The sequence below is a fragment of the Dendronephthya gigantea genome, unplaced genomic scaffold (assembly GCF_004324835.1).
Source record: "Dendronephthya gigantea isolate DGI-Jeju-01 unplaced genomic scaffold, DenGig_1.0 000003F, whole genome shotgun sequence".
NCBI lineage: Eukaryota > Metazoa > Cnidaria > Anthozoa > Malacalcyonacea > Nephtheidae > Dendronephthya > Dendronephthya gigantea.
In genome coordinates, this window is record NW_021163013.1 from 4,335,649 (window position 1) to 4,358,272 (window position 22,624).

Consider the following 22,624-nt stretch of genomic DNA (forward strand, 5'->3'; position numbering starts at 1 on the left):
TTATAACATAACCATAATTTATATAATCTAGACCAAATATTATCTACTAATAAAGAGGGTTTGTGTGGGAAATACTATAGGAACAATTATATAAATTATTAGGACGGATGATACCAACGGCATTGATGGATCCCTAATGCATCAGTGTCTGTCGTAAGCGTCAGAAATATAAGTGCATGTATAGCCTAATGTATATGATAATGAACTAATCGTTTCCCTTGTCGATAAATCCATGATCAGGAGAACACTCTATAAAATTAAAGGCTCTTAATTTCAACAAACGGAAAATTTTAAAGATATCTTAGCTTCACAAAATGGCAATTACGTTTTAACACTGGAAATATGCTTCGAAAGTTTCGCTACGCACGAAAACAAGAAATGAAAAATCATGCATTAATTGCTTGGATGTTCTCCTGATGTGATTTATTCCTATTTGATATGCATGTGCGGCCAGTTTACTTAGAAGCGGAATTTTTCAATTATAAAAGTATATATATACGCCATTTTTTACTAACATTTTTTATCAACCTCCTATTTGCTCCTTTTTTTTTCGCGATTTATTTTGGTATTAAAAGCATGTCATTCATAGTTAAAAGCCTGATCTTTCCGAAGTGAAAAAAATTCGTTAATAGAATGAGTAGCTCACGTACAATAGCGCGCAAAATTTGGATTACCTCTTTTTTAATACATCCTTTATGGACGTTATACCCGAGTTTTATATTGTTTATAAATTTACTTATTGGGTATCATTGCTTTAATTTGTATATTAGTAGCAAAAATACAACATCGCAAAAAGCCTTGATTTTCGTGCCTTGTAACCTTACGCATCATTTGACTTCTTTGTTTTGATTTCTTTGAATTTTTCTCCTAATCTCGAATTTTTGTTTGCTTTTGTAGGCTATTAATTTTTTAAGTCTACAAGAAGTTGGTCCAATGAACTCACGTCAGTACTTCACCTGTAGCCGGAATTTGAGAAAGCCTGCTAAAACAAATGACCAAGTCTCTCAAATATTTAACGTAAGTATGAATATATTTAGCACAACATTATATTTCAGAAAATGTATCATGCCACCATGTCTATGTCTAATGGAAAGAATTAATCCATTGCGCAATTGTGGTTGATTTATCGCTAGATATTAATCTAATCGTTAAGTCTTTGCATATGTCTTTAAATTGTTTATGACATTTCCTTATATTCTGTTCTCAATTGTGATTGATTTTCGGTTGTTGTGTCTCTAAGTTGTCTCTCTATAAGCGAAAAGGCCTCGACGGGATCGTATACACTATACGGTTAGGTGTGTTCTGTTCTATTAATCAAACCATAAATGTGGCGATGAGCAAATATCCAACCAATTTTAAGGTCAAGTATGATATAAGATGTTGTTTGTTTTGGTTATTGGGAACGTGGTGAATGGAACTTAATGGACCGATTATGTTTAGCAACTGCACGCATTCGATCCTTTATACATATAATGTATTAAGGAACGTTTACAATGAGAACATATATATAGATCGCTTTTGTAAAGGAACTGCAAAAATTTGTTCCTTATTTTTAGGAACTCTATTTTAGGAACAATTCAGTTGTTCCCCTACATATAATAAGGAGCCATGAATGGGAACTTACATTTCGCTTTTGAGCAAAGGAACAACAGCAACCGTTTGTTCATTAATTTTCCGTACTCTATGATCGGAACTAATGCATGAATGGTTCATTATGGATCGTCTTTTGGAGCAAAATTACGAGTTTGCAGCTTCTGATCATGAACTCTTGCTACGTTTGAGCTGTGTTTCTAATCGTCCGATACAAGTCGTTTTGCTTGCACATCTAAACTGCTCGCGCTTTCTGTTTCCATTATGTAATCTGCCTATATCTTGGCGGATGAATGTATTTCCGTATTCCAGGGTTTCGATATTTAAGTCTTTCGTCCATTGAGAACGCATCTGTTTTGTCAAACTTTGTCTTGCTCGCTTTATATATACTTCGGTGACGGAGAATTTTTGAAGGACAGGCCCGGGTGAATGAAATCTGCTATACCGTTCACGTAGCCAGGGCGGCCAGATTATCCCATTTGCCAAACACTTTCTAAATGATCGCGAAAGTCTGTTCAAAATCTAGAAGAACATAAAAAAGTTCAACCGTTGACAACACCGATTATTCATCTTCGCCTGATTGTTCGCAACAGTACGAATTTGAAAGCTGGTCGCCGATATTTCGGTTTGCTCCGCTTGTTTTCCACCGGCGGTCGTGCTTTGAAGCCAAACACAAAATGATCGCCCTAACTCGGAATCTGTAGCACAACATGGCATTGTTGCCTTGCTTGCCGTCGAACACGACTGCCTTATATCAGATGTTATTTCATGGCTTCCTCCAAGGATCGGCGTTTCAAAGTACGTGTGACGATGGGTGCTTTATTTTCACATGCTTTCGGCATTCTCTCTGATAGAAAGAGCTTGATGATCACAATTTGGGGTTGGGCCATGAAACAATCCTTCTTTATCTCTTTCCAGGTGAAGTCTTTGGGGTTTTCGAAATGCCCCTGTGACACTTTTCCAGTCAATGTTTGTCTGCTGTTGTGCCATAGAACACCGGACGAGAAAAAGGCTGGCAACACTTAAGCTTCTTATTATGTATATAGATTATACGCACTACAGAAAATAGCTGTTTCAAGAAAATTATACTTATGTATGACGTCTGTGCGGTGACGAAACGTATCAATCTCTGTCCGAATTGATGAATTAATATCCATAGAGATTACGGTCTAAATCCTTGAGTATAGGTCGCTAAATTCCTTAGAATCGAATATGCACGAAGAGCCAATTCTATAATGCGAGTTTCACCATTTCGATGTTACATGAAAACTTCATTGAATATCAGCTTTATAAATATATGCTGTGGGAAATACTGTGCGAACAATTCGTAAGCACATTTTTTTATCTTTTGCACCACATCTTACACATGCACGTACTTATTTCAGCATGAAAAATGGTTAATTATGTCAAATATAATATGAAATAATTTCTATATAGAAAGCGGTTCAACTCTCACACATGCAGTTGGCCTAATCCCATTGAAAGCCGGGCTAAGGCAAATGGAAGCCGAAGTGCGATATCATTCAATCAATCAATCCAACAAATTTATTTAAAGCACGGCAAAATCTTCAGTATAACAACTTATGAGAGGATTAACATTTAATAATACAAGATTACATATAACTAATTACATAATACTACAAGTTAAAATTTCACTTATTTACAAGATTGCCGTGCGGGAGTTCAGATTAAGTATTATAGTATTCGTTCACAGCCCTGCAAAACTGTGAAAATGATTGTAATTTTCGTATATTGTCGGAAAGGCTGTTCAACAACAATGCTCCACTATAGTGGAAGCTTCTTTTCCACAACGAATACGAACTTTTCCACATCGAATACCTTGCAACCGGTGATCAGCATCAACGCATCAATGTACGGATCTGGTTTCGTATCGAAATCCTTTTCCTGCTGTGGGCCGAATCACGTCGTGCGGCGATTGCTAGTGTAGATCGTTGAGGAAGCACTCTGTTGGAAACCTAATGAAAAAAAAAGTTTCCGAACATAAATAAAGAAAAGGAGCGAACAAAACATGTAGATTCACAAATGTGCGTGATGATCTCTCACCAACCTCCACTTGTGCTCGTACACTTTCGCCGGGTATACTTCATTGTTGAGCAATCATCCATCATTCGGTGTATGTTTTCATCCATTGTTTCCTTCTTCTTCTCCTTCTTCTTCTCCTTATTCTCCACCTTGTTCCTCTTCTTCTTTTTCATCCTCTTCATCAGTCTGTAGTTCGTTGTCGCGGCATTTTCTTTTAACTAAGGATGTTTCACAGGATTCTTTTGATTTCTCTTCCGCACGTCTCAATTCTCCTTCTGATGACGAGAGAGAAGTCAGCGGCAAATTTCGGCGTAGTCGTCTTGCATTGTCGAGTTGGTGACGTTCTTCTTCTCTGACAAAGGAACGATTAACAACGCAGGAGGGAGTAGAAGCGCGAGTGGTGCTGCTTCTCTCATTTCTTGTAGGTCGCACTTATGTTGTTCACAACGGTTTAGTCGAATAGCGATCTACTGCGAGTGAAAAATATTGTTCTTATACTATTCGAACTGTACCGTGCTTATTATACACCAATCATGGAATGTTGAACTACACGAGAGACTATCATGTGTGTAAACCAATTTCACTTGGTTTTAAATTATATATATATATATATATATATATATATATATATATATATATATATATATATATATATTTTATATTTCAATTTCAAAGTCCGTCAAGCTTACAATATAAAATATAATTTTATTTGTTTCATATTTTGTTTCGTCTACAAACATTTTGATCCGAGGAATGTATAAGAATACATATTCAAGAACAGCGCTCTCTATTTTACTACAGTAAAACGGTTTGTTTTAAATTTCGTACGTGTGATGTAGTAATCATTTATGAAGGATGCTTGGCCGTCTATATTTTCGTACCATCTCTCGTTCTCTGGCACATGATGGATGTGGTCGTTAATCTCATTTGCCACCCAAACAACATAACCATTGCGTTATTATGTATCCATTTTTCTACGCCTGTTGTTAATTGCGGCAAAGATTTGGTTTTGAAAACAACGATTGGACGCTCCACGTTTTCATTCTCCTCTCCGACGTTTAGGACAGCATTAGTGGTAATGTAGCATAGAGTGTTGTTTCATATACATCTTGGCTGCTTGTGCTTGACAGCTGTCACAAGCCAACCCCCCCGCCCTTGTAGAATCGTCTTGGCAAGATCGGAGTCCATCATTTGCATCGACCAGTCATCGATAGTGAAAAGTTCTGTCGACTCGTTTATCATCGACGCGGAGAGGTAATTTTTTTTTGTAATGGGTGCGCTAGGTTCCGACGACACAATTCTCTGCAGGACACACGCCCATGATGTTTTCTCTGTATCACTCGGTCCGCACGCGAACAAATTTCGTACCTTCTGCGGCAATCGTCGACCGACAACGCATTGATAAAACTTGTTCAGCAATGCTATTCTCAGTTTTAAGTCCGGAAACGAATTATCCCTGGCACTCTTGAAGTACAGAGGCTGTGGTGGCGTTGTACGGTCGTACCGAATGAACGCGCGAGGTGAGATCTTTCTGAAGGGCAAGTTGGGTACGCCGTCCGTAAAGCTCCCCGTTGATATGCAAAAGAAATGGCTTCCTCTCACCTCAATGTAATCAGCATGGAATTCTATATGTGGGGCGATTTCGCAAGAGGGATGAGATATAACAGGTGTATTATTCTGGCCATGTCTTTCAGAATTTTTTCTGAGAAGAGTAATGGGTTCACGTATGTTTTAACTTCCATCATCTTCACAAACCTAAGCATCGCGCTGTCTGGTTTACCATCAACGTAGCCACGATGCAACGCGTGATCACAACCTTTCATCATGAGTCCAATGTAACGCAATGTAGTCGTTATGTCGCTTTATGCAGCTACCAGGCTTCGTTATACGAGATTTCTCGTTACTATTGCCAAATCACATCCAAGTCCGTCAACGGTAAAGAGCGCGTGTGTCAACAACGACAAGCCGATACGGAGTTTGTGGGTAGGCTGGTGGTCATCTTCGTCTACATTCCCACATGCCGAACGACAAAAGCGATTGGACACATATTCATTAGATCCTTCCTTGGTTAGCGATCGTTATCTTTGACAACCTGAGCAATTTTCTTTCTTGTCACTTCTTCATTCGTAATAGCAGCGCCATTGCGCCTTTAATTTCAGTGAATGACGGTTTCATCTTGTCCTCGTGCAGCGTTGCAAATAGTATTTGCTTCGGGCACTTTGCTGTTTCTCGATATACCATGAAAGACACGACGCCCGGGTCTGTTTCATAGTATGATAGTATGTTGAGGTGATTGAAAGAATATTGATGCTTGTTAATTTAACCGTACAGTACTTAGCCACTTTAAAACGTTGACACGTAGGGAGTTTTGTAGCCGTTTATACTGTCCAGCTGCTTCCTAGGTAGTCCGGCAAACATCACTAGCAGTCTTATCTAGTTCACGCAAGACAAAGCGTTTTCCTTTGTAGATTGTAGAACTTATAGTTAGCGTTATTTGCATATGCGTAAGGTAATTATGCATAATGGAACGCAATTTTCGAATTCGGTTAATGGTATATAGGCCTGTAAACATTTATTATATGTATGTAAAAAACATTTAATTTCAGAATGCTGGTGTCAATTTTGTTTCAAATTTGAGGATCTTTACTCGGCCTTGCATTCGTCCTCGCCCCCGACCAATGCCACGTCGAATTAGATTTTGGCGACGATATTTTTATGAAGGAAGAACAAAGCATAACTGGAGGAGTACATCTCGCCGGAGAAATCCATTTTCCTTCCAAACGCCTCACCATGATGGTGGTAAGATAGAGAAAAATTATTGAATAAATCCCACCAGGCTGCGGACCATAACATTACTATATAATTGTTGCAATAATAAGCAGTAATGTATTATAAAATAATTCTTATTGTTCGAAAAGACTGTAGGTGCAAGCATGTATAGTCACAATTAAGCAAAAATTTGCTCATATAGTGCATGCCATCACATACAGCTTGAGGAAATATAATACATTGCTACTATACTTTTTCATCTTACCAAAATATATTGAGAATAGCTATAAAAAAAGGAAAATTTTTGAAGAATAAATTAAAAATTATTATATAGGATCATATTCGATTTTAATTTGCTCCTATGCCCTTGCCCTTATTAAAAAATTTTTGTCTGTATCCCAGCTCTCAAATCCAAAAAATATTTCGCAACGTACAGTAGTGAGAAAGAATGAATAGAACTTAGTTAATTAATAATAAAAAACGATTTTTACAAAAAATATCTTATAGGCTTTATGAAACTTATGTCGGCTGCCAGCAGTTCCAGCCGCCCCGCTCCATCGGTTCCAAGAAAGGTTCAATCGAAGTCAAAAAAAAAATTCACTTCCCCTAAAAAGAAAGAAAAAAAAACTGCAAAGAAGTTCTCAGTAGCAGTTCGTAAATATTTTCCGGAGACATGGTTATGGACAGACATCAAACTAAAGTAAATATTGTTATGTTATAAATACATGCATGCAAAAACCCCACGTCAATTTAATTTGCATTAAAATTTAAAAAACAATTCACAAGACTGGTTCAAAATTCCATTCTCATTGAATTGTTTTTACTCATATTCATACTCGTCCACCGTACATTAGATAGAATTTGGATAACTTTAAATTCCGCTATGTTCTGTTAAACCCGTGTGTAATTTCTGTAATATAGTATTCCCAGAAATTTATTACTCTCGCCGGCGTAGGGATTAACGCAGGCGGTAATTTTTCCCTGTAGCGACACTTCCGGTATACATGCGATGGAAGTGAAAGTTCCTGATGCCATCACCAGTTGGGTTGCAAACGGTTTTGCGATGTCATCTTTGTACGGTATGGGGATCTCAAATCAAGCAACGTTGAAAGCATTCAAACCTTTCTTTGCTCACATAACGATGCCATATTCCGTAATCCGTGGGGAAGAAATACCCATTACAGTGACAGTAATAAACTACATGTCATCCTGTGTTCCAGTAAGTGTTTTGATTAATAATCATGAAATAATATATCGTTCGAACAAATCTATCAACATATCCACCATGTCCGTCCGTCTGTCCGTCCGTCTGTCCGTCGGTCTGTCCGTCCGTCTTTCTCTCTGCCTGCCTGCCTTCAAATTGAATTTTTTTTAATTTAAAGAAATAATAAAAACTTCCATGTTTTCAGATTAAATTAGAATTAATTCGCAAAGCCAGTGATTTTAAAGTTACATCAATTCACATCAGCAAGATGTGCGTGTGTAGTGATGAAGGAAAGTCTACGAAATTTAATGTTATTCCCACTAAACTTGGTCATATACCAATTACGGTTAAAGCCACGACTTCTCAAGCAAAGCTTTGCCCTAAATTGACTCTCTACGCAGTTGACGCTGTCACAAGAACATTGCTGGTTGAGGTAAACATCTATTTAGCCCAAAGATTCATAATGTTTTTTTTTCTCTTTTTTTCGAATAATTCTTGCAATTATTGGAAGAAATTTCCTTTTTTAGCCGGAGGGAATAAAGCAGGAATACACCAGAGGAACATTCTTTTGCGCTTCTTTAAATGGTAAACCAAATATTGAGAGAAGATTGGTAACAACTAAGCTCGTCATTAAATGCGATTATTTTGTGCCAATCTTGTTCCGCAACCCGTGATCCTCTAGCGAGAAAAATAAAGACCATTGGATAATTATAATATGTAAGGAAATACTGATAAGTACCAGGAACTCTGGCTTTCGGTTTGGCTTCTCTCAGAACCTCGGCTTTCTCGCTAGAGGATCGCGGGCTCGGGAAACGAGATTACATAAATGCATGACAAAAATTTTTTAATGATTATTCAAGTCTATGAAGGGAACCTCAGGAGCCGGGGGTTTAAGTATGAATGTATTTCTAGTAATGGACGACTTGCGCATTATAGACTAACTTTTGATCGCAGTAATTACTAAAACTGCCAAGTTTGGCTGCGAAATTTTGTAAAATATGGAAAAATAGCCATGCGAAGTTGGTAAATTTGTATACTTTTGTATTACGTGCGGAAATGTGTAACTAAATTAGTTACAAACTTCCGGTCATAATACAAAAGTATACAAAAATTGAGAACTTCGCATGGGTATATTTTCCGTATTTTACAACAATTCGCAGTTAAACTTGGCAGCTTTACTTATTTTAGTAAGCTCTTTCAGAAAATGTTCTTTTTATCACAGAGGTAAGAAATTAGTCTAAAGCGCAAGTCGTCAATTAAAAAAAGTTTAAAGTGCCTATATCACTCGTGGGATCTTTATGCATTTGAAAAAAACGTAAAAAGTTAGTTAATATATTAAAAAACGTTTTTTGATTTAGTGCAGTAATTTCGAAGATACAAGCCTGTAAACTACTTGCGGTTCCTGAGTCCCAACCCCCTGGGTTTAAATACGGCTATTCAATTTGAAACTGCCCATTGTTTACAGGAGCCTGGGACTCAGGAACCGCATGTAGTTTAGAGGCTTGTATCTTCGAAATTATTGCACTAAACCAAAAAACGTTTTGTATTATGAACTAACTTTTTACGTTCTTTTCAAATGCATGAAGATCCCGCGAGTGATATAGGCAGTTTAATTACAATATGCATGCAACTTTTGTCTAAAATTTTTTCCTTTTCGATTCATTCCAATGATTTCTCCTTTACCAGAAGAATATGCTGAAACGATTGACTTACCGCTACCAACCAGCATCATTTCAGGATCTGTGCTACCAAAAATATCGCTTATTGGTAAGTCAATATAAATTAAGCAGCCTTCATTTTTTTAAAGCTATGCATGTATATGTCGCTTGTTTCCGCCTGCTATTAACTTTAAATTTTAACCAAAGCTTTACCAGTAGCTTTTTAAGTATAAATACCCTGCATTAAAATCAATAAAGTTGCATTCCATTTTAAGCATTGCTTGTACAATTTTTTTCAATGAGCATTCTTATAGATTTCATTTCTTAGCTAGGTAGCTGCAATTTTAATATAAGAGTGTAAAAGGTGTAATTTTCAAAAGCTAAGAAAAATAAAACGAAACACCGTAGCCTAATATTTTCGCGATCTTGCCAATATCAGTTTGGAAAAGATGCACGATGACAAAATGAGTAGGGCCGGGATGAGTCTAAAAAAAATGTGAAACAATTGAAAAAATTCAAGTGTAGCATACATCACAGCGCTCTTTTTTGAAAAAAAAACGCCCATATTTTTTTTGTTATGAAAAAGAGTTGAATGTACCGAAAGACGCGAAAAAGTTCAGTTGTTCGATTTTTTATAGAGAAGAAAGCATATATTGGTAAACGCTAAGTTTAAGTGACACTAGCCTTTAATGAATCTGGTAAACTATGTTCATATACTTAAGTTATAATATGTATATAGTCTTAAAGGTTTTTTGCATGCAGTAAACGTCTGAACCTTTTTATGCCATCCGATCTAATGTCTATACACAATTGTATAAAAAGGGTTGCAACAAGGAAAATTTTATGGTGGCTAATTTTGAATTCGTTTTGATGGAAGTTTTTTTCTACAGGTGATATAATGGGACCTGCTCTTACAAACCTTGATGGACTGTTAGCAATGCCGTATGGTTGCGGAGAACAGAACATGGCTAAATTTGCTCCCAATATTTACATCATGGATTATCTCACGAACACAAATCAAATTACAAAAAAAATAAAAGACGATGCAGTTTATTATATATCCTCTGGTATTCGACAAATGTTGACCTAATTTTATCTTATATACTTATATATACGAATTCCTGAGCTTCCTACCTAGGCGTTACGGTAAAACCAATTTTCCCTACACCTCATCATTTTTATCAACATATTTCTACTGACAACGCTATTCTTTTCCCCGGAGGTTATCAAAGACAGTTAAAGTACAAAAGAAAAAGTGGTTCGTACAGTGCCTTTGGAGACTCCGACAATAAAGGAAGCATGATGTAAGTGATTGGTGATTAATCTTCCAACCCCTATAATTTAACTAAACTTTCTTGACGTGATATTTATAGATAAATAAAAAATATACTTGCATGAGTTGTTTTAAAAGAAAGTTCTAATGGAAGTTAAAATAATAAACTCAAATTTCAAATCCAAAAAAGGACTATAATGGCCTACTTGGTCCTACGCTTTAAGGTTAATGGCAGCATGATGATCGTTTCAAGTGCATGTGCATGGTTATCGAGGCAATAGTCAATATACACCAAAATTTTTGAAATTAGTTATTGGCAAAAATTGTTATCACATATAGATAATATTAAATTCAGGTTTTTTTTGAAAAAACAACGGTGCTGTTCAGGTCATATATCGCCTCTGATTTTTGCCTTTCAGAAGAAAATGATTCCAATCACATAATTTAAAACCAAATTTTCACATTCAAATATTGCAATGGGGAGATAGACCTACAACGCAGTTTGTTGTTGCCTTTATTTTCGTTTATCTTTTTGTTGGGTTAAGTCCCTGTATCAAAATATCTATTAAGTTAATATGTATCCATAAAGTCAATAGTGTCATGGTTATTGTGCCTCTCTTATAAAATAAAATTTATATTGTTCGATTTTCTTAATTCTAGAACATTGGAAGCCTGTATAATTTATGTTCATCCTTCGAATTCACAATAATTAAGAAAATCGAACAATAGAAATTCTATAGATATTTCATTTTAAAAATGTAAATAACATTTACCCGTACCTCGAGGGGCAGATATATATCTTATTATCTTATTTAAATCGATTAACTTTTTCTTAATACAGCATTTTTATATGATTTACCATGCATGCAATAATCTTTGTAATTGTTTTTTTAGGTTAACAGCTTTTGTTGTTCGCTCATTTGCGAGAGCCCAGAGATATGTATTTGTTGACAAAGATCAAATCAAACATAGCATCGAGTGGTTTCGAAGAAAGCAATCACGTTCAGGTTGTTTTCCAGAGTATGGTCAAGTGTTTGATAGATCGCTTCAAGTAAGTTCGTGCAATTTGATGCGTATATATATTTTATGCGAATGGAAGCTAATTTGACTTTATTATATATTCAGTGCTTTATCCGTGAATCCGCCATTGTGAAAAGCGCTAACAACACATCTGCGATCATTTATATATACGATAAATGAAAAAATGTGCGATTATCGTGTCGTGTTAAAATACTTTTTTTATATATTAAAAAACATTTTGTTTTTATCATTTAAAAAAATTACATTGCCCTAACTCGTGCGTATTATTCTCAATTAAAACTCGAAAAAATACGTTTCTCGATCATTTCAAATAAACATTGTAGTTTTTCGATCTCTTTAATGCTTAAGATAGTATTCTGGTAATATGGACGTTTTTGTATTTTCTTTTGGAAGGGTGGATTGAACAGCGAACTTACTATCACGGCCTACGTCGCCATAGCTTTACTGGAGGCAGGTTTTGATGAGAAGGTAATAGCTTACGTATACTTACTGTATTTTTGACCTACTGATGTATAAGGCTCTTAAGGCCTATACGGACGGTTTATTTGTTACAGCCATTAAGGTTATTGACTATATTTCAGCTTTTTTGGCATGTCACACAGCACGCCAGAACCTATATATGTTGATTTTGTTCCCTTAAGATTCAAAACATTTCCGCGTGCATTTTTGCGAAATGTCCCCAGTATAGCCGACCGGAAATACTTGGCGAAATGACTTACATTATTCTAAACATTAATGAGGTTCCGCACATTTTCAACACTCTAAATATACCAAATTTGTGCCTAGCAACCTATATCGACCGTTATAGTTGTTTCTAAATACCGTCTTTTTTTTAATTAAAAGTTCACACTTTAATATTTTTTTAATTAAAAGTTTACACTTGAATCTATATAATTATGCTTTATTGACAAAAATTCTGTCAAATCTATGTGATATGTAATTTTTATATTTTTCAATCAACGTTATTTTTGCTCTAAGCCTCTATTAAAAAAATCCCTGATTTGAGAATTTTTTATCGAAATTTAAAACATTTTTAAGTAGAAAGCATGCTAAGTGCGAATCTTTGAAGTAGAAAAAAGGATTCCCAAAGCCTAGCTGTTTGTGATATAATCATAAATATATATTTATATATTCAGCGGTCATTCAACACACCTCAGTTGCCTTGGCAAGGTTTGCCAGGCAGAACGCTCAATATAATATGTAAACGAAAGGAATTTTAAATTTTTGGGTTGTATAATAAACAGTTAGACGCATAGTTTTCTTATATGCATTTAAAAAACCCACGAAATATCAGGGAGCTGCAATATTGTTTATTTACAATGAAAATTTAGTTTCTGCCATTTAAAAGAAGTCTAGATCTTAAAAATATATATGAATAACGCAGGAACATAATATTCGAGGACCGCTTTACACCGCTATGTTTTTTAAGGCGTATGTGGCGGCGTGTTTTTGGTGGAAATTATCACTAACACAAAATGCAAGCTCGTGTAAATTTGCATGATGTAAACACTGTATGATGCTTATTTTGCTTAGACATCTATGGTTTCCAGAGCTCTTAATTGTATATCACGAAATCTGGATACAATTCAAGATTCCTACACCACTTCATTAGTATCGTACCTGATGGTGCTGGCAGATCATCCGAAAGCAGCAATAATGATAAGTCGTTTGAAAACCAGGGCGATAAGAGAGGAAGGTGAAAAAGATTTCTGTGAACAATTTCATTTCCATATATATTTCATTTTCTTATATTCTTAATTATTTTCTGAATTCTTCGTGATTGCAATCCTATAATCGATGGATAAACAATTTTTTGTTTAACATCCAACTCGCAAAGTTCCTTTGTGCTATTTTTATTGTGCACTCGTTGTCACTCGTTCGGTTTGCGAACCTCCACAACTCGTGCATGAAAATCGTACCCACTTGCCAACATGAATTAATCTCTATTAATTTATTGCTGAATTATTACATTTATTTAAATCTTGTACAATTATACAATTATCATGGTTATAGCAATTAATATTTTTTATTAGACGAACAACTTTACTGGTCATCAGGCAACGTAAATCAAGCACGGTTTGATTATTACCACCAAACATATGCCGCTGATGTAGAAATGACAAGCTATGCTTTATTGGCCTACATCAAGCGCAATGAGCCTCATAACAAATTAAAAAAGATTGTGAAATGGTTATCGAAACAACGAAATTACTACGGAGGCTTTTCTTCCACACAAGTATGCAAAAAAGTGTCCTTTGTTTTACTTCGTTTTTCACAAAGGCATCTTTAATATTTTGAACGCAATTGAATGAGAATAATTTTAGGCGAAACACCTGGAAAAAAGTTCTCTGTATTTTGTGGCATAATTATAATATTTAACATTCCTCTTTACGTCCAAATAATTTAGGACACCTGTGTAGCGTTACAAGCTCTTTCTGAAGTCGCTGCAAGATTTTATTCCAAGAGTGATCTTTCGATCTTGAATGTATCTGCGAATATAAAAGATGGTTTTAACCATAATTTCTCGGTTACTGACAACAACAAATTGATACTACAACGCGTAGAGATTCCAAGTAATTTCTTGCCAAATACTTTGGGTATAAATGCATCTGGTTCAGGATGTGCTTTATTACAGGTAAATAACGATTTTTTATTGTTCATATAGGAAGTACCTATCTCACATCTACATATACATTTAGCTAATAGCTAAATATATCAAATATTAAACACTTGTACCAGTGATTGAAAATTCTTTTTAACGGCAGACGCCTAGCTAGGGCTTAATTTATAAATTATTCAATTATCGCTGAGCCGGTGCAGAGCACAATGCCAATGCACTAATTCCGTACGGAGATTAGAAATTACACCTGGGTATTGTGACAGATCATATAGCGGAATTCAAAGTTGTAAAAATTCTATGTCATGGACGTTGGATGGTTTTCTTAATTATGCGCATGCGCTAAATTTAAAAGAGTTTCAACCGTTAATCACCAACTTTCTGTTAGGCCGAGTTAGAAATTCGTATTTCAATGATAACATAAGCAATTTAACAGCAAATTCGCACTCTTTTAATTTCTATAAAGCTGATTTTAAAAATGTCACCAAATAAAATGGAAAACGGATCCAATAAAAATCGCCAAGAAACATTTATCAGGAACAAAAAGGTTTGCTCCTGAAGATTAAAAGCGAAAAAAAAACGATTTATACTCTTTTGAAATGTTTTAAATCGGTACGTGACTATAGTATAGTTTTTTATAATATTACGTGTTTGTTGTATGAAGAAAGATACAGTTTATTTATATATAATAGCTTGATACGTCATTTTCCAAAGTCGTACACCATCGCTTTAAAGTGCCTATATCACTTGAGGGATCTTTACGGATTTGAATAAGGTTTGAAAAACTTGTTTATAAGTTCTACAACTTTTTTCATATAATTAAATAGTTTCGAAAATACGTCGGTTTGGGGGACACGTCAGTTTGGGGGACTGGGACTCAGGAATGATTTGCAAACACGCCGTCTTTTATAATGTAGACATGAAGAGTTTCACTGGCAACATAGTTTGCGTTTTTCAAGAAAAAAATGCGGGAACGGTGCGTTGTGTATGGCTGTAGAAACTGGGCGAGTTTTTCTCAAAATATTTACGTTATTGGAAGATCGAAGTAAAATTACAATTGATATATATTATGCTTGACTAGAACTTGGTTCCTGAGTTCCAGGCCCCCGAGCACGACAGAAATTTAGGCAAATCGTCATGTTTAGATGTAAATATTTCCGAAACTATTTAACTATATCAAAAAGGGATGTAGAACTTATAAACTAATTTTTCAAGCTCTATTCAAATCCGTAAAGATCCCACATGTGGTATAGGCACTTTAATGTAACTCGTGGTTTCAAAATCAAACAGTCACCGGCATAATATTTGAAGCGGAGTTTTGATGTTTTTCTGAAAACACAAAATTAATGTTGAAATTTCAACAGTTACCTAAATCGCTTTCAATGTTATGACTATCTTGTACCAAATGATAAAAATATTGGCTATGGACGCTTTACCATAGAGTCATTCTAGTTATCGTTAATCTAGGCACAGGAGATTATGTTTTCCTGGTTGAAAATGGCGACGGGTGCGGCATGCATGTATCTCTAGTTATAATTCCAGAAATTTTGGCTCGACATGGGAAATCCTTTTTCTAGTTAGACTATACTTTTGAATGTTGTCGTTTGTGTTTATGCCCTTAGTTTATAGTGATTTTTATCTCAATTTTCATTCCGACAATGCATTCTACGCCTAAAACGCTTTTAAATTCAAATAGTTAACTTTTTACTTAATTCCCATTTAGGTTTCTGTGAAATACAATATTCCCGTCTTTGAATTGCCGCCAGCCTTCAATGTGAACGTTTCCGTACTTCCACGCGGAGCAAAAGACGAGGAAGAAGAAACTCCTTCATGTCAACCTTTGCAGTTAAGACTACAAGCAAGGTGTGTGTATTAAACTCTCTATTCTATCACCTATCTCTGTAGTTTTTTTGGAAAATGATAGCTCATAAAGTTCGTACAGCTATATATAAAACATACCAGAAAACTTCTCAACTTAATCAACCGAAGCTCATTTACGCACAAACTCGATTTATTGGTTTAGATGGCTCAAAAACGATGTTTCAAATATGGCTATAGTTGATGTTAAGCTCGTGTCGGGATTCACCGTGAACGAAAAATCTCTAGAACTGGTAAAAAATTCTCATATAAAAATTGATTGGATTTTTAATATTACCACACTCTCAAGTAGTGTAATAGTATGTGTTATAGTGAAAGACGTGTTACGTGTTGCGGGCCGCGGAGGATCGTTAAGTGGGTGGTTGGCAACGATATTTACTGCTTGCCAACGTGAATATATGAATATATGAAGTCCAATTAACGAAATTACGCTACAAAACAAGATTCCAACTACTTGTCTCAATATACAATCGACATTATATAATTTTACCAGAGGAAATAAACGATGAGTGTCCACCATTGAACTCAAAAGAACTGGAAGGCTACCTCCTGATTAAAACAGCCAAAATTATTGAAGCCAAATTTTACCTCCAGACACGCGTGTTTTACCTCCAGACATGCGTGTACATGTTGCGAGACATTCTCGCGAGGGCCTTTTCAGGAGTGAACATAAAACATGAACTGTTTAGCCGCGAAGTTACATTCGTTCGGATTTGTCCTTTATTTTAACGATTTAGGCTATAATTTTGTAATCAATGCTGATTAGAGCATACCTCGAACCGCGGCGTGGTGAAATTATAAGGAAAATGTAAACAGTTTGTTCGAAAACCATCACTACTTCAAAAAGTTTTGCAGGCAACAAAACAAAAAATATATATTTTGCTGTTATGTGCTCATAAAACATATAAAAAAAGAAAATTTAGCTGTAGTTTGTTGTTAAATAAATATTGTTAGAATGTTTTTTCGCAAGTTTCGAGGGATTAAATTGATAAACAATGAAACCAAATAAGTGAATTCACACAAACACTTTTGAATTGTCCCGGCTTCACTCCTCGTTCATCGTTTTTCATAAGAAAGGGCAATTTAATCGCGGGTTTGTTACAGATAAATTTAGTATACTTTACTCTGTAGTTTTCACGGATGCTTTTATCGTAAAAATACTGTGCAGAACGCACTTTGTGTTCTCTAAAAGATGTTTTTAGTGCTTGCATGTTAAAGTATTATTTTTGAAGTTTTAAAAAACCGCGTGTTTGGTTGCGTGAAAAGACTGGGCATGACCCCAAAATTTGGCTTCAAATCTCCGGCCGGAGGTAGCCTTCCAGTTCTTTTGAGTTCAATGGTGTCCACAATTGGCCTGCATAAAAAATAACGATGATAAAGAATGTTAGATTAGTCATTTAAATTATGTTTCTCTTTCGCTCTCAGTTTGAGAACATCAATCATCGGAAATATTTCACGCGATTGTTACTTTTATTTTCTTTGGTTTAGTGAATAGAATAATATATAAATATTTAATTCTCGTTTTAGAATAAGTTAAATGCCCTTTGCTCAACATTCAGTTCTCGACCCAATTTAAGAAAAATCGTGATCGACCATCGAATCGAGTTGATTCATTGGTGGAAAAGCTACTATAGCCCACTTTTTTAATCAAATTTTGTCGGTCTGCAAAACGTTTCCACATGGAAAATGTTTCATGCGCAGTCTGTCAGCCAAATTAAAACCAAATTATTTGCTAGTGAATCCAGCAAAAACTAATAAAATAGAAGCGCGAAAATCAAAATTTATCCCCAATTCCTATGGAAACCTTGTTTTTATAGCTAATTACTGTAGCTATGAAACATGAAAAAAACAGTTCAGAAAAATAGAGTTTGGAAATTTCTTATTTAGAAAAATGGATTCAAACTCAGGGCAGAAGCTTGTCATTTTTTATTCTAACAAGTAAAAGGCCCGGCTATATTATAAGACCTAAAAAGCGCTTTCTCTCATCTCTTTTTAGAAGTTAAAGGGAAACAAAAAGTGCACGGCCAGCCAGGCAAATAGGGCAATCTTAAAACGATTTGAAACAGAAGGACAACACGTTATTCTGTATTTCGATGAGGTAAACGCGTACGTATACATTATTAACTATACGTGTTTTATTACTATATACTAATATTTTAATTTAAAAACTTCGCCGTTTACATTTTTTTTTACAAATACATAACAAAAGGACATAACAGGCAGGGTATCCCGTATCCGCAACAGCAAAAGCGAATTACTGCGGCTTTTCAAAGAGCCGTGCTACAGCTTAAATACAACACATAGTGAAAAAATCTAATAATAGTATTTCATCCATTATTTTACAAGAATACATTTTACATATTTATTATCCCTTATTATTAATGAGTCTTTTGAATTAATTTTTCCAAAAGTCGCCATATACGTATCTGCGATTTTAAGCGGCAGGCTATTCCAGGAAACCGCTCCTCAGGACACATAGTGTACAGTTTCTATTCTTAAAGCCACCTTTTTTAAAATTATTGAAAAAAGGTTACCAAATTTTTTTTTCTCTATGTAGCGTCGATCTGATTCAATTCTTATTGAAATGAATTATTTTTCCAGATAAAAGAGTTGGATTTCTCGCTGGATATTACGCAGAGTACATTAGTAAAGAACGCCCAGCCAGGTGTTGTCAGTGTCTACGATTACGAACCAGGTATAACGATACCGAATATTAGTTTTTTTGAAATAGCTGAGAAACAAAACATGAATGCATATATATGACAACGCGGTAAAAGATTACGCGCATGTGCGAGGTTTTAAAAAATACGCGGGAAAGTAGCCACGTAAAACCTCAGGGGAGAAAATTTGGTGCCAATTACTTTCATTCGTAAAAATAAAGGCTGCATGAGAACAATATCTTCGGAAATTTTACGAAAACTCAACAGCCTTCGCTTCGCCTGTATTGCTTTTCGCTGGGACAAAAAAAACACCGAACGGAGAAATGACTAAGTTATGGATGCACAGGCGTTTCATTTCACTAGTAGCAGTTTTGTGCTCACGTTCGTCTACATCGAAATGGTAGCCCATGTACGCGCCCAAATAGCGCTCAAAAATGTTTTGCTGCCTCGATTTAGAATCTTAAATTTCAGTTGCAATAATGAATGGAGGTACAACGCATTTTATATTTCTATTTAGAAAGTCAAGGGAAAGTGATGTACAACATCACTGAAGATGATTGCCGTAGTGAAGAAAGTAAGCTTCTTAGAATACCAAGCTCATAAAAGCTTCTTAGAATACATGCAAGCTCCTAATTTTTATGCAAATAAACAACATGCATACGATAAATTCCGTAAATCAAAATGAACATTAATCATCCTACCCATTTAAAACTCTTTACGGATTCAATGAAGATCATAATTACGGTTATGAACATCGACCATAGTGTAGAAATAGCACCCTCGAAATATGCAGAAATATCTACTGGATGCAAGACAATGTATATTCCAAGGGAATAATCATGTGATGATTCGTTTGCAGGAGGATGCTCACTGACACCGTGCGGTTCTAACGGTTACTGCACAAACACAAACGGTTCTTACTTCTGCCAGTGTGCATCAGGTTTCACATCATCGGACAGTGGACAGCCTTGTACAGGTAGGCACAGCACAGACTTTCTCTAAACTATTTGTATATTTATTGATTAATGACCGCGGCTTCATTTTAAACTTCTGTTTAATACATTGTCGTGCACTCCACATTTACATACTAGAAATGATGTTTTGTTCACATGTTCATTTGCTAGTCTTGAGCAGAGCGCAATGATGAGTGCTTCACCCGTCTTTTCTGCGCAAATTTAGTTCGCTTCAGCCTCATTCATACAGTGTTTAATACGTAGATATTAATGTTTACATATTTGTTGAATCCTTCGGGCGCAGGATATCTTAAGGACAATGTATTTTAAACAATATTTCAGCTACTAAATGCCCTGCGGGTTGGGAGGCATTCGATGGGCTCTGCTTTTATATCAGCAATGGCTTTGCGACATCATGGAACAGTGCGAAAGACGACTGTCGTCGGCGTGGCGGCCATTTGGCAGTTCCAACCAACACGAAAATAAATAATTATCTCTATCAGGTTATTAAGCGACATAACCTCATCGCAGCGTGGATTGGCGTGTACCGAAAATCGGGAAGAGTGTTTTACACAGTGGGTGATGAGGAGATCTCGTATAAAAACTGGAATAGATGGGAACCAAACAACGCTGGCGGGCGGGAAAACTGCGTCGAAATATTAAACAGAGCAACAGGGAAATGGAATGATCGGCCATGTCACTTGAGCGATCGTCATTACCTTTGTCAGCGGTGTCTGTGAATATACGAAAGCAGCTGCGATGGAAAGAATATTTTTTTCCAATAAAAAGAAATACGGCAACGGACATTATATTCAAATAATAAATCTTTAAAATTTGTTTTAGTTTTTTGTCAATTAATACGCAGTCAATCTTTTGTAGTCTTAGTTACTCTTAATTCAAAATTAAAATCAATATGAACGGCATCGCAGTGCATTAGGTTATCTTTGACTTGAACCCATGCATATCCCCTGGAACATATAAAAAAAAACAAATTGGAATACCATTTGATTGCAATAGGAAGCTGTTTAATAACTGTTTCATTACACAAACCAGCACAGGATAAATCCGCGTGAACGAAAATTTACTCGCAATTTGAGTAATTGGAGGATACATTTTTTTTAAAAAGTTGAATAGCTAATTAAATGCTGCATCATGTTTTTTTTTACGTTTTATAACGGAAAATCTGAAACAAAGTCGTATATTTTGCAAACAGATATTACGCTCCAATATAACCAGGGAACAGCTTGGCCTCAATTATTGCATCCATTGCCACAAATGCGGTTTACTATATATCGGCGAAACTGAAAGATCTGAAAGGGTAAGGGTTGGTGCACACTGCGTAGATCGGTCAAAAATCACGATAAAACCAAGGCTGTTGCCAGACACTTTACATGTGGTAATCATTGTGTCACGGACATGAAAATTATAGAGCCCTCTGTCCCATTTCCGGTACCAACGATAACCGTAAACGACAAGACATGCAACTCATCCTCAGTCTTAGCACTCTCCATCCCTCTGGCATTAATTAAAGACTCTCTTTCGTTCATTTAAGCAACTTCACCCTGAGCAAAATGACTCATTTTTCTTTGTTTACATCAAAGCTTGTTGTAATATGTTTTCGTTGCTGATCAAGCTTCTCTCCTTGCGGCCTTTTCTTAGCCCACAATCAGGCGTCTCTTTGGCAATGTAATGTATTCCAATTTGTTCGGATTTTTTGTTTTTTATTGGCTTATTTTTATCACGTGTTTTCCCATACAAAACATGTACTCTATTTATTTTCATACTAACTCTCCTGACAAAGGCCCTCAGGTCGAAACGTCGAGAAGTGTTTTGCCTATTTTAGGCAATTGTCATACCACATTTGATGCAATAAATATATATTATGTACATTGTTTTAACATGGCGTTAGATACTTTCATTCCAATGTTTGTCGTTTTTTAAACTGGAAAAGCCTTAATATCTATGTCGTAATAATGGCGTTAAAATGTGCAAGTTATCACTATTCGTATAAAATGAACACAAATTCACCTTTACCTCGTTGCGGCTTTTTTCGTATGTGAGGGCATTATAAATTAGGGTCCAGTTTGAACCAGAGAATATAATAAATTTGAATTCCTACTTATTGCACATTTATTAAAATTTTAAAAAATAAATCGGGGAAATAAGCCAAAAATATTAGGTAGCCTAAGACACAGTGAATGGCAAAGGTTGTAACGAATTTTTGAAAATTCCTTTAAGTGCATGGATTCCATTTTGGATATAAGCTCCTTGCATGAATCGAATTATGCAAAAATCGTACGGCTGGAAATCCAGCAGCTAAATAATAGTCCCGAAGAGAAAGAGGCTCTATACATACGTATTTGTCATTGTCACAAAGTGTTGTCGGTGAAGGGAAAAACGAATAAATCAAAATTAATATAAAAAGATGCTCCAAGACAGAACCGTATTGACTTATATGGTCACACGGAGTTGCATAATTATGAAAAATAATTATACGAAAATCTCAAATGAAATTGAATTCTGGGTGTGTAGTATTCATCTCTCTCAGCTAATTGGTCGACGTACAAATTCTCGAGCCGTCAGCGTCCATATTATCATTCTGCGACAACCAACGTCCACGTTCGAGCAATGAATAGCATTCGATATGAATAACTCTATTTTTGAGCCTGTCTTTCATGTCAATCAATGCCTGTGTGCATGAAGTCAAGAAAGTGAACAGCAACGTAAAAAGCAAAATTTAACATTTTGGAACGTGGTACTGTAGCGATCTAGTTTTTTCGGTTGAACAGCAACAAAATATGTCCTAAAATATGTCTTATTGTCCAAAATTACTCAAAGTTATAACGATCAATCTTTTTAGTGTGGATAGATTATCATTAATAGATTATCGTGAATTAAAACCATTTTTTTTCGGTCAAATAACTTAATGTATATCAAA

At 35.6% G+C, this 22,624-nt stretch overlaps 1 protein-coding gene and 1 pseudogene across 1 annotated transcript; one reads left to right on the forward strand and one right to left on the reverse strand.

The window, feature by feature from the left end:
- Positions 1–1,970: 1,970 nt before the first annotated feature.
- On the reverse strand, positions 1,971–2,580 carry LOC114541113 (annotated as a pseudogene).
- Positions 2,581–9,273: 6,693 nt separating this feature from the next.
- On the forward strand, positions 9,274–20,485 carry LOC114541122 (pregnancy zone protein-like). Its single transcript, XM_028561110.1, has 15 exons — positions 9,274–9,373; positions 10,155–10,331; positions 10,403–10,568; positions 11,432–11,588; positions 11,972–12,046; positions 13,112–13,274; positions 13,612–13,814; positions 13,986–14,213; positions 15,919–16,058; positions 16,219–16,306; positions 18,070–18,171; positions 18,675–18,768; positions 19,251–19,307; positions 19,593–19,709; positions 20,029–20,485. The coding sequence occupies exons 1-15, from the start codon at positions 9,274–9,276 to the stop codon at positions 20,424–20,426; spliced, it is 2,265 nt and encodes a 754-aa protein (XP_028416911.1). The 3' UTR covers positions 20,427–20,485.
- The last annotated feature ends 2,139 nt before the right edge of the window (positions 20,486–22,624 follow it).

Bases quoted from the DNA above. Each gene is read 5' to 3' on its own strand.
- LOC114541122 (XM_028561110.1), top strand. From the start codon at position 9,274: ATGATTTCTCCTTTACCAGAAGAATATGCTGAAACGATTGACTTACCG. The intron at 10,332-10,402 runs GTATTCGACAAA...CTTCCTACCTAG, and splicing joins AGTTTATTATATATCCTCTG to GCGTTACGGTAAAACCAATT. The intron at 13,815-13,985 runs GTATGCAAAAAA...CAAATAATTTAG, and splicing joins GAGGCTTTTCTTCCACACAA to GACACCTGTGTAGCGTTACA.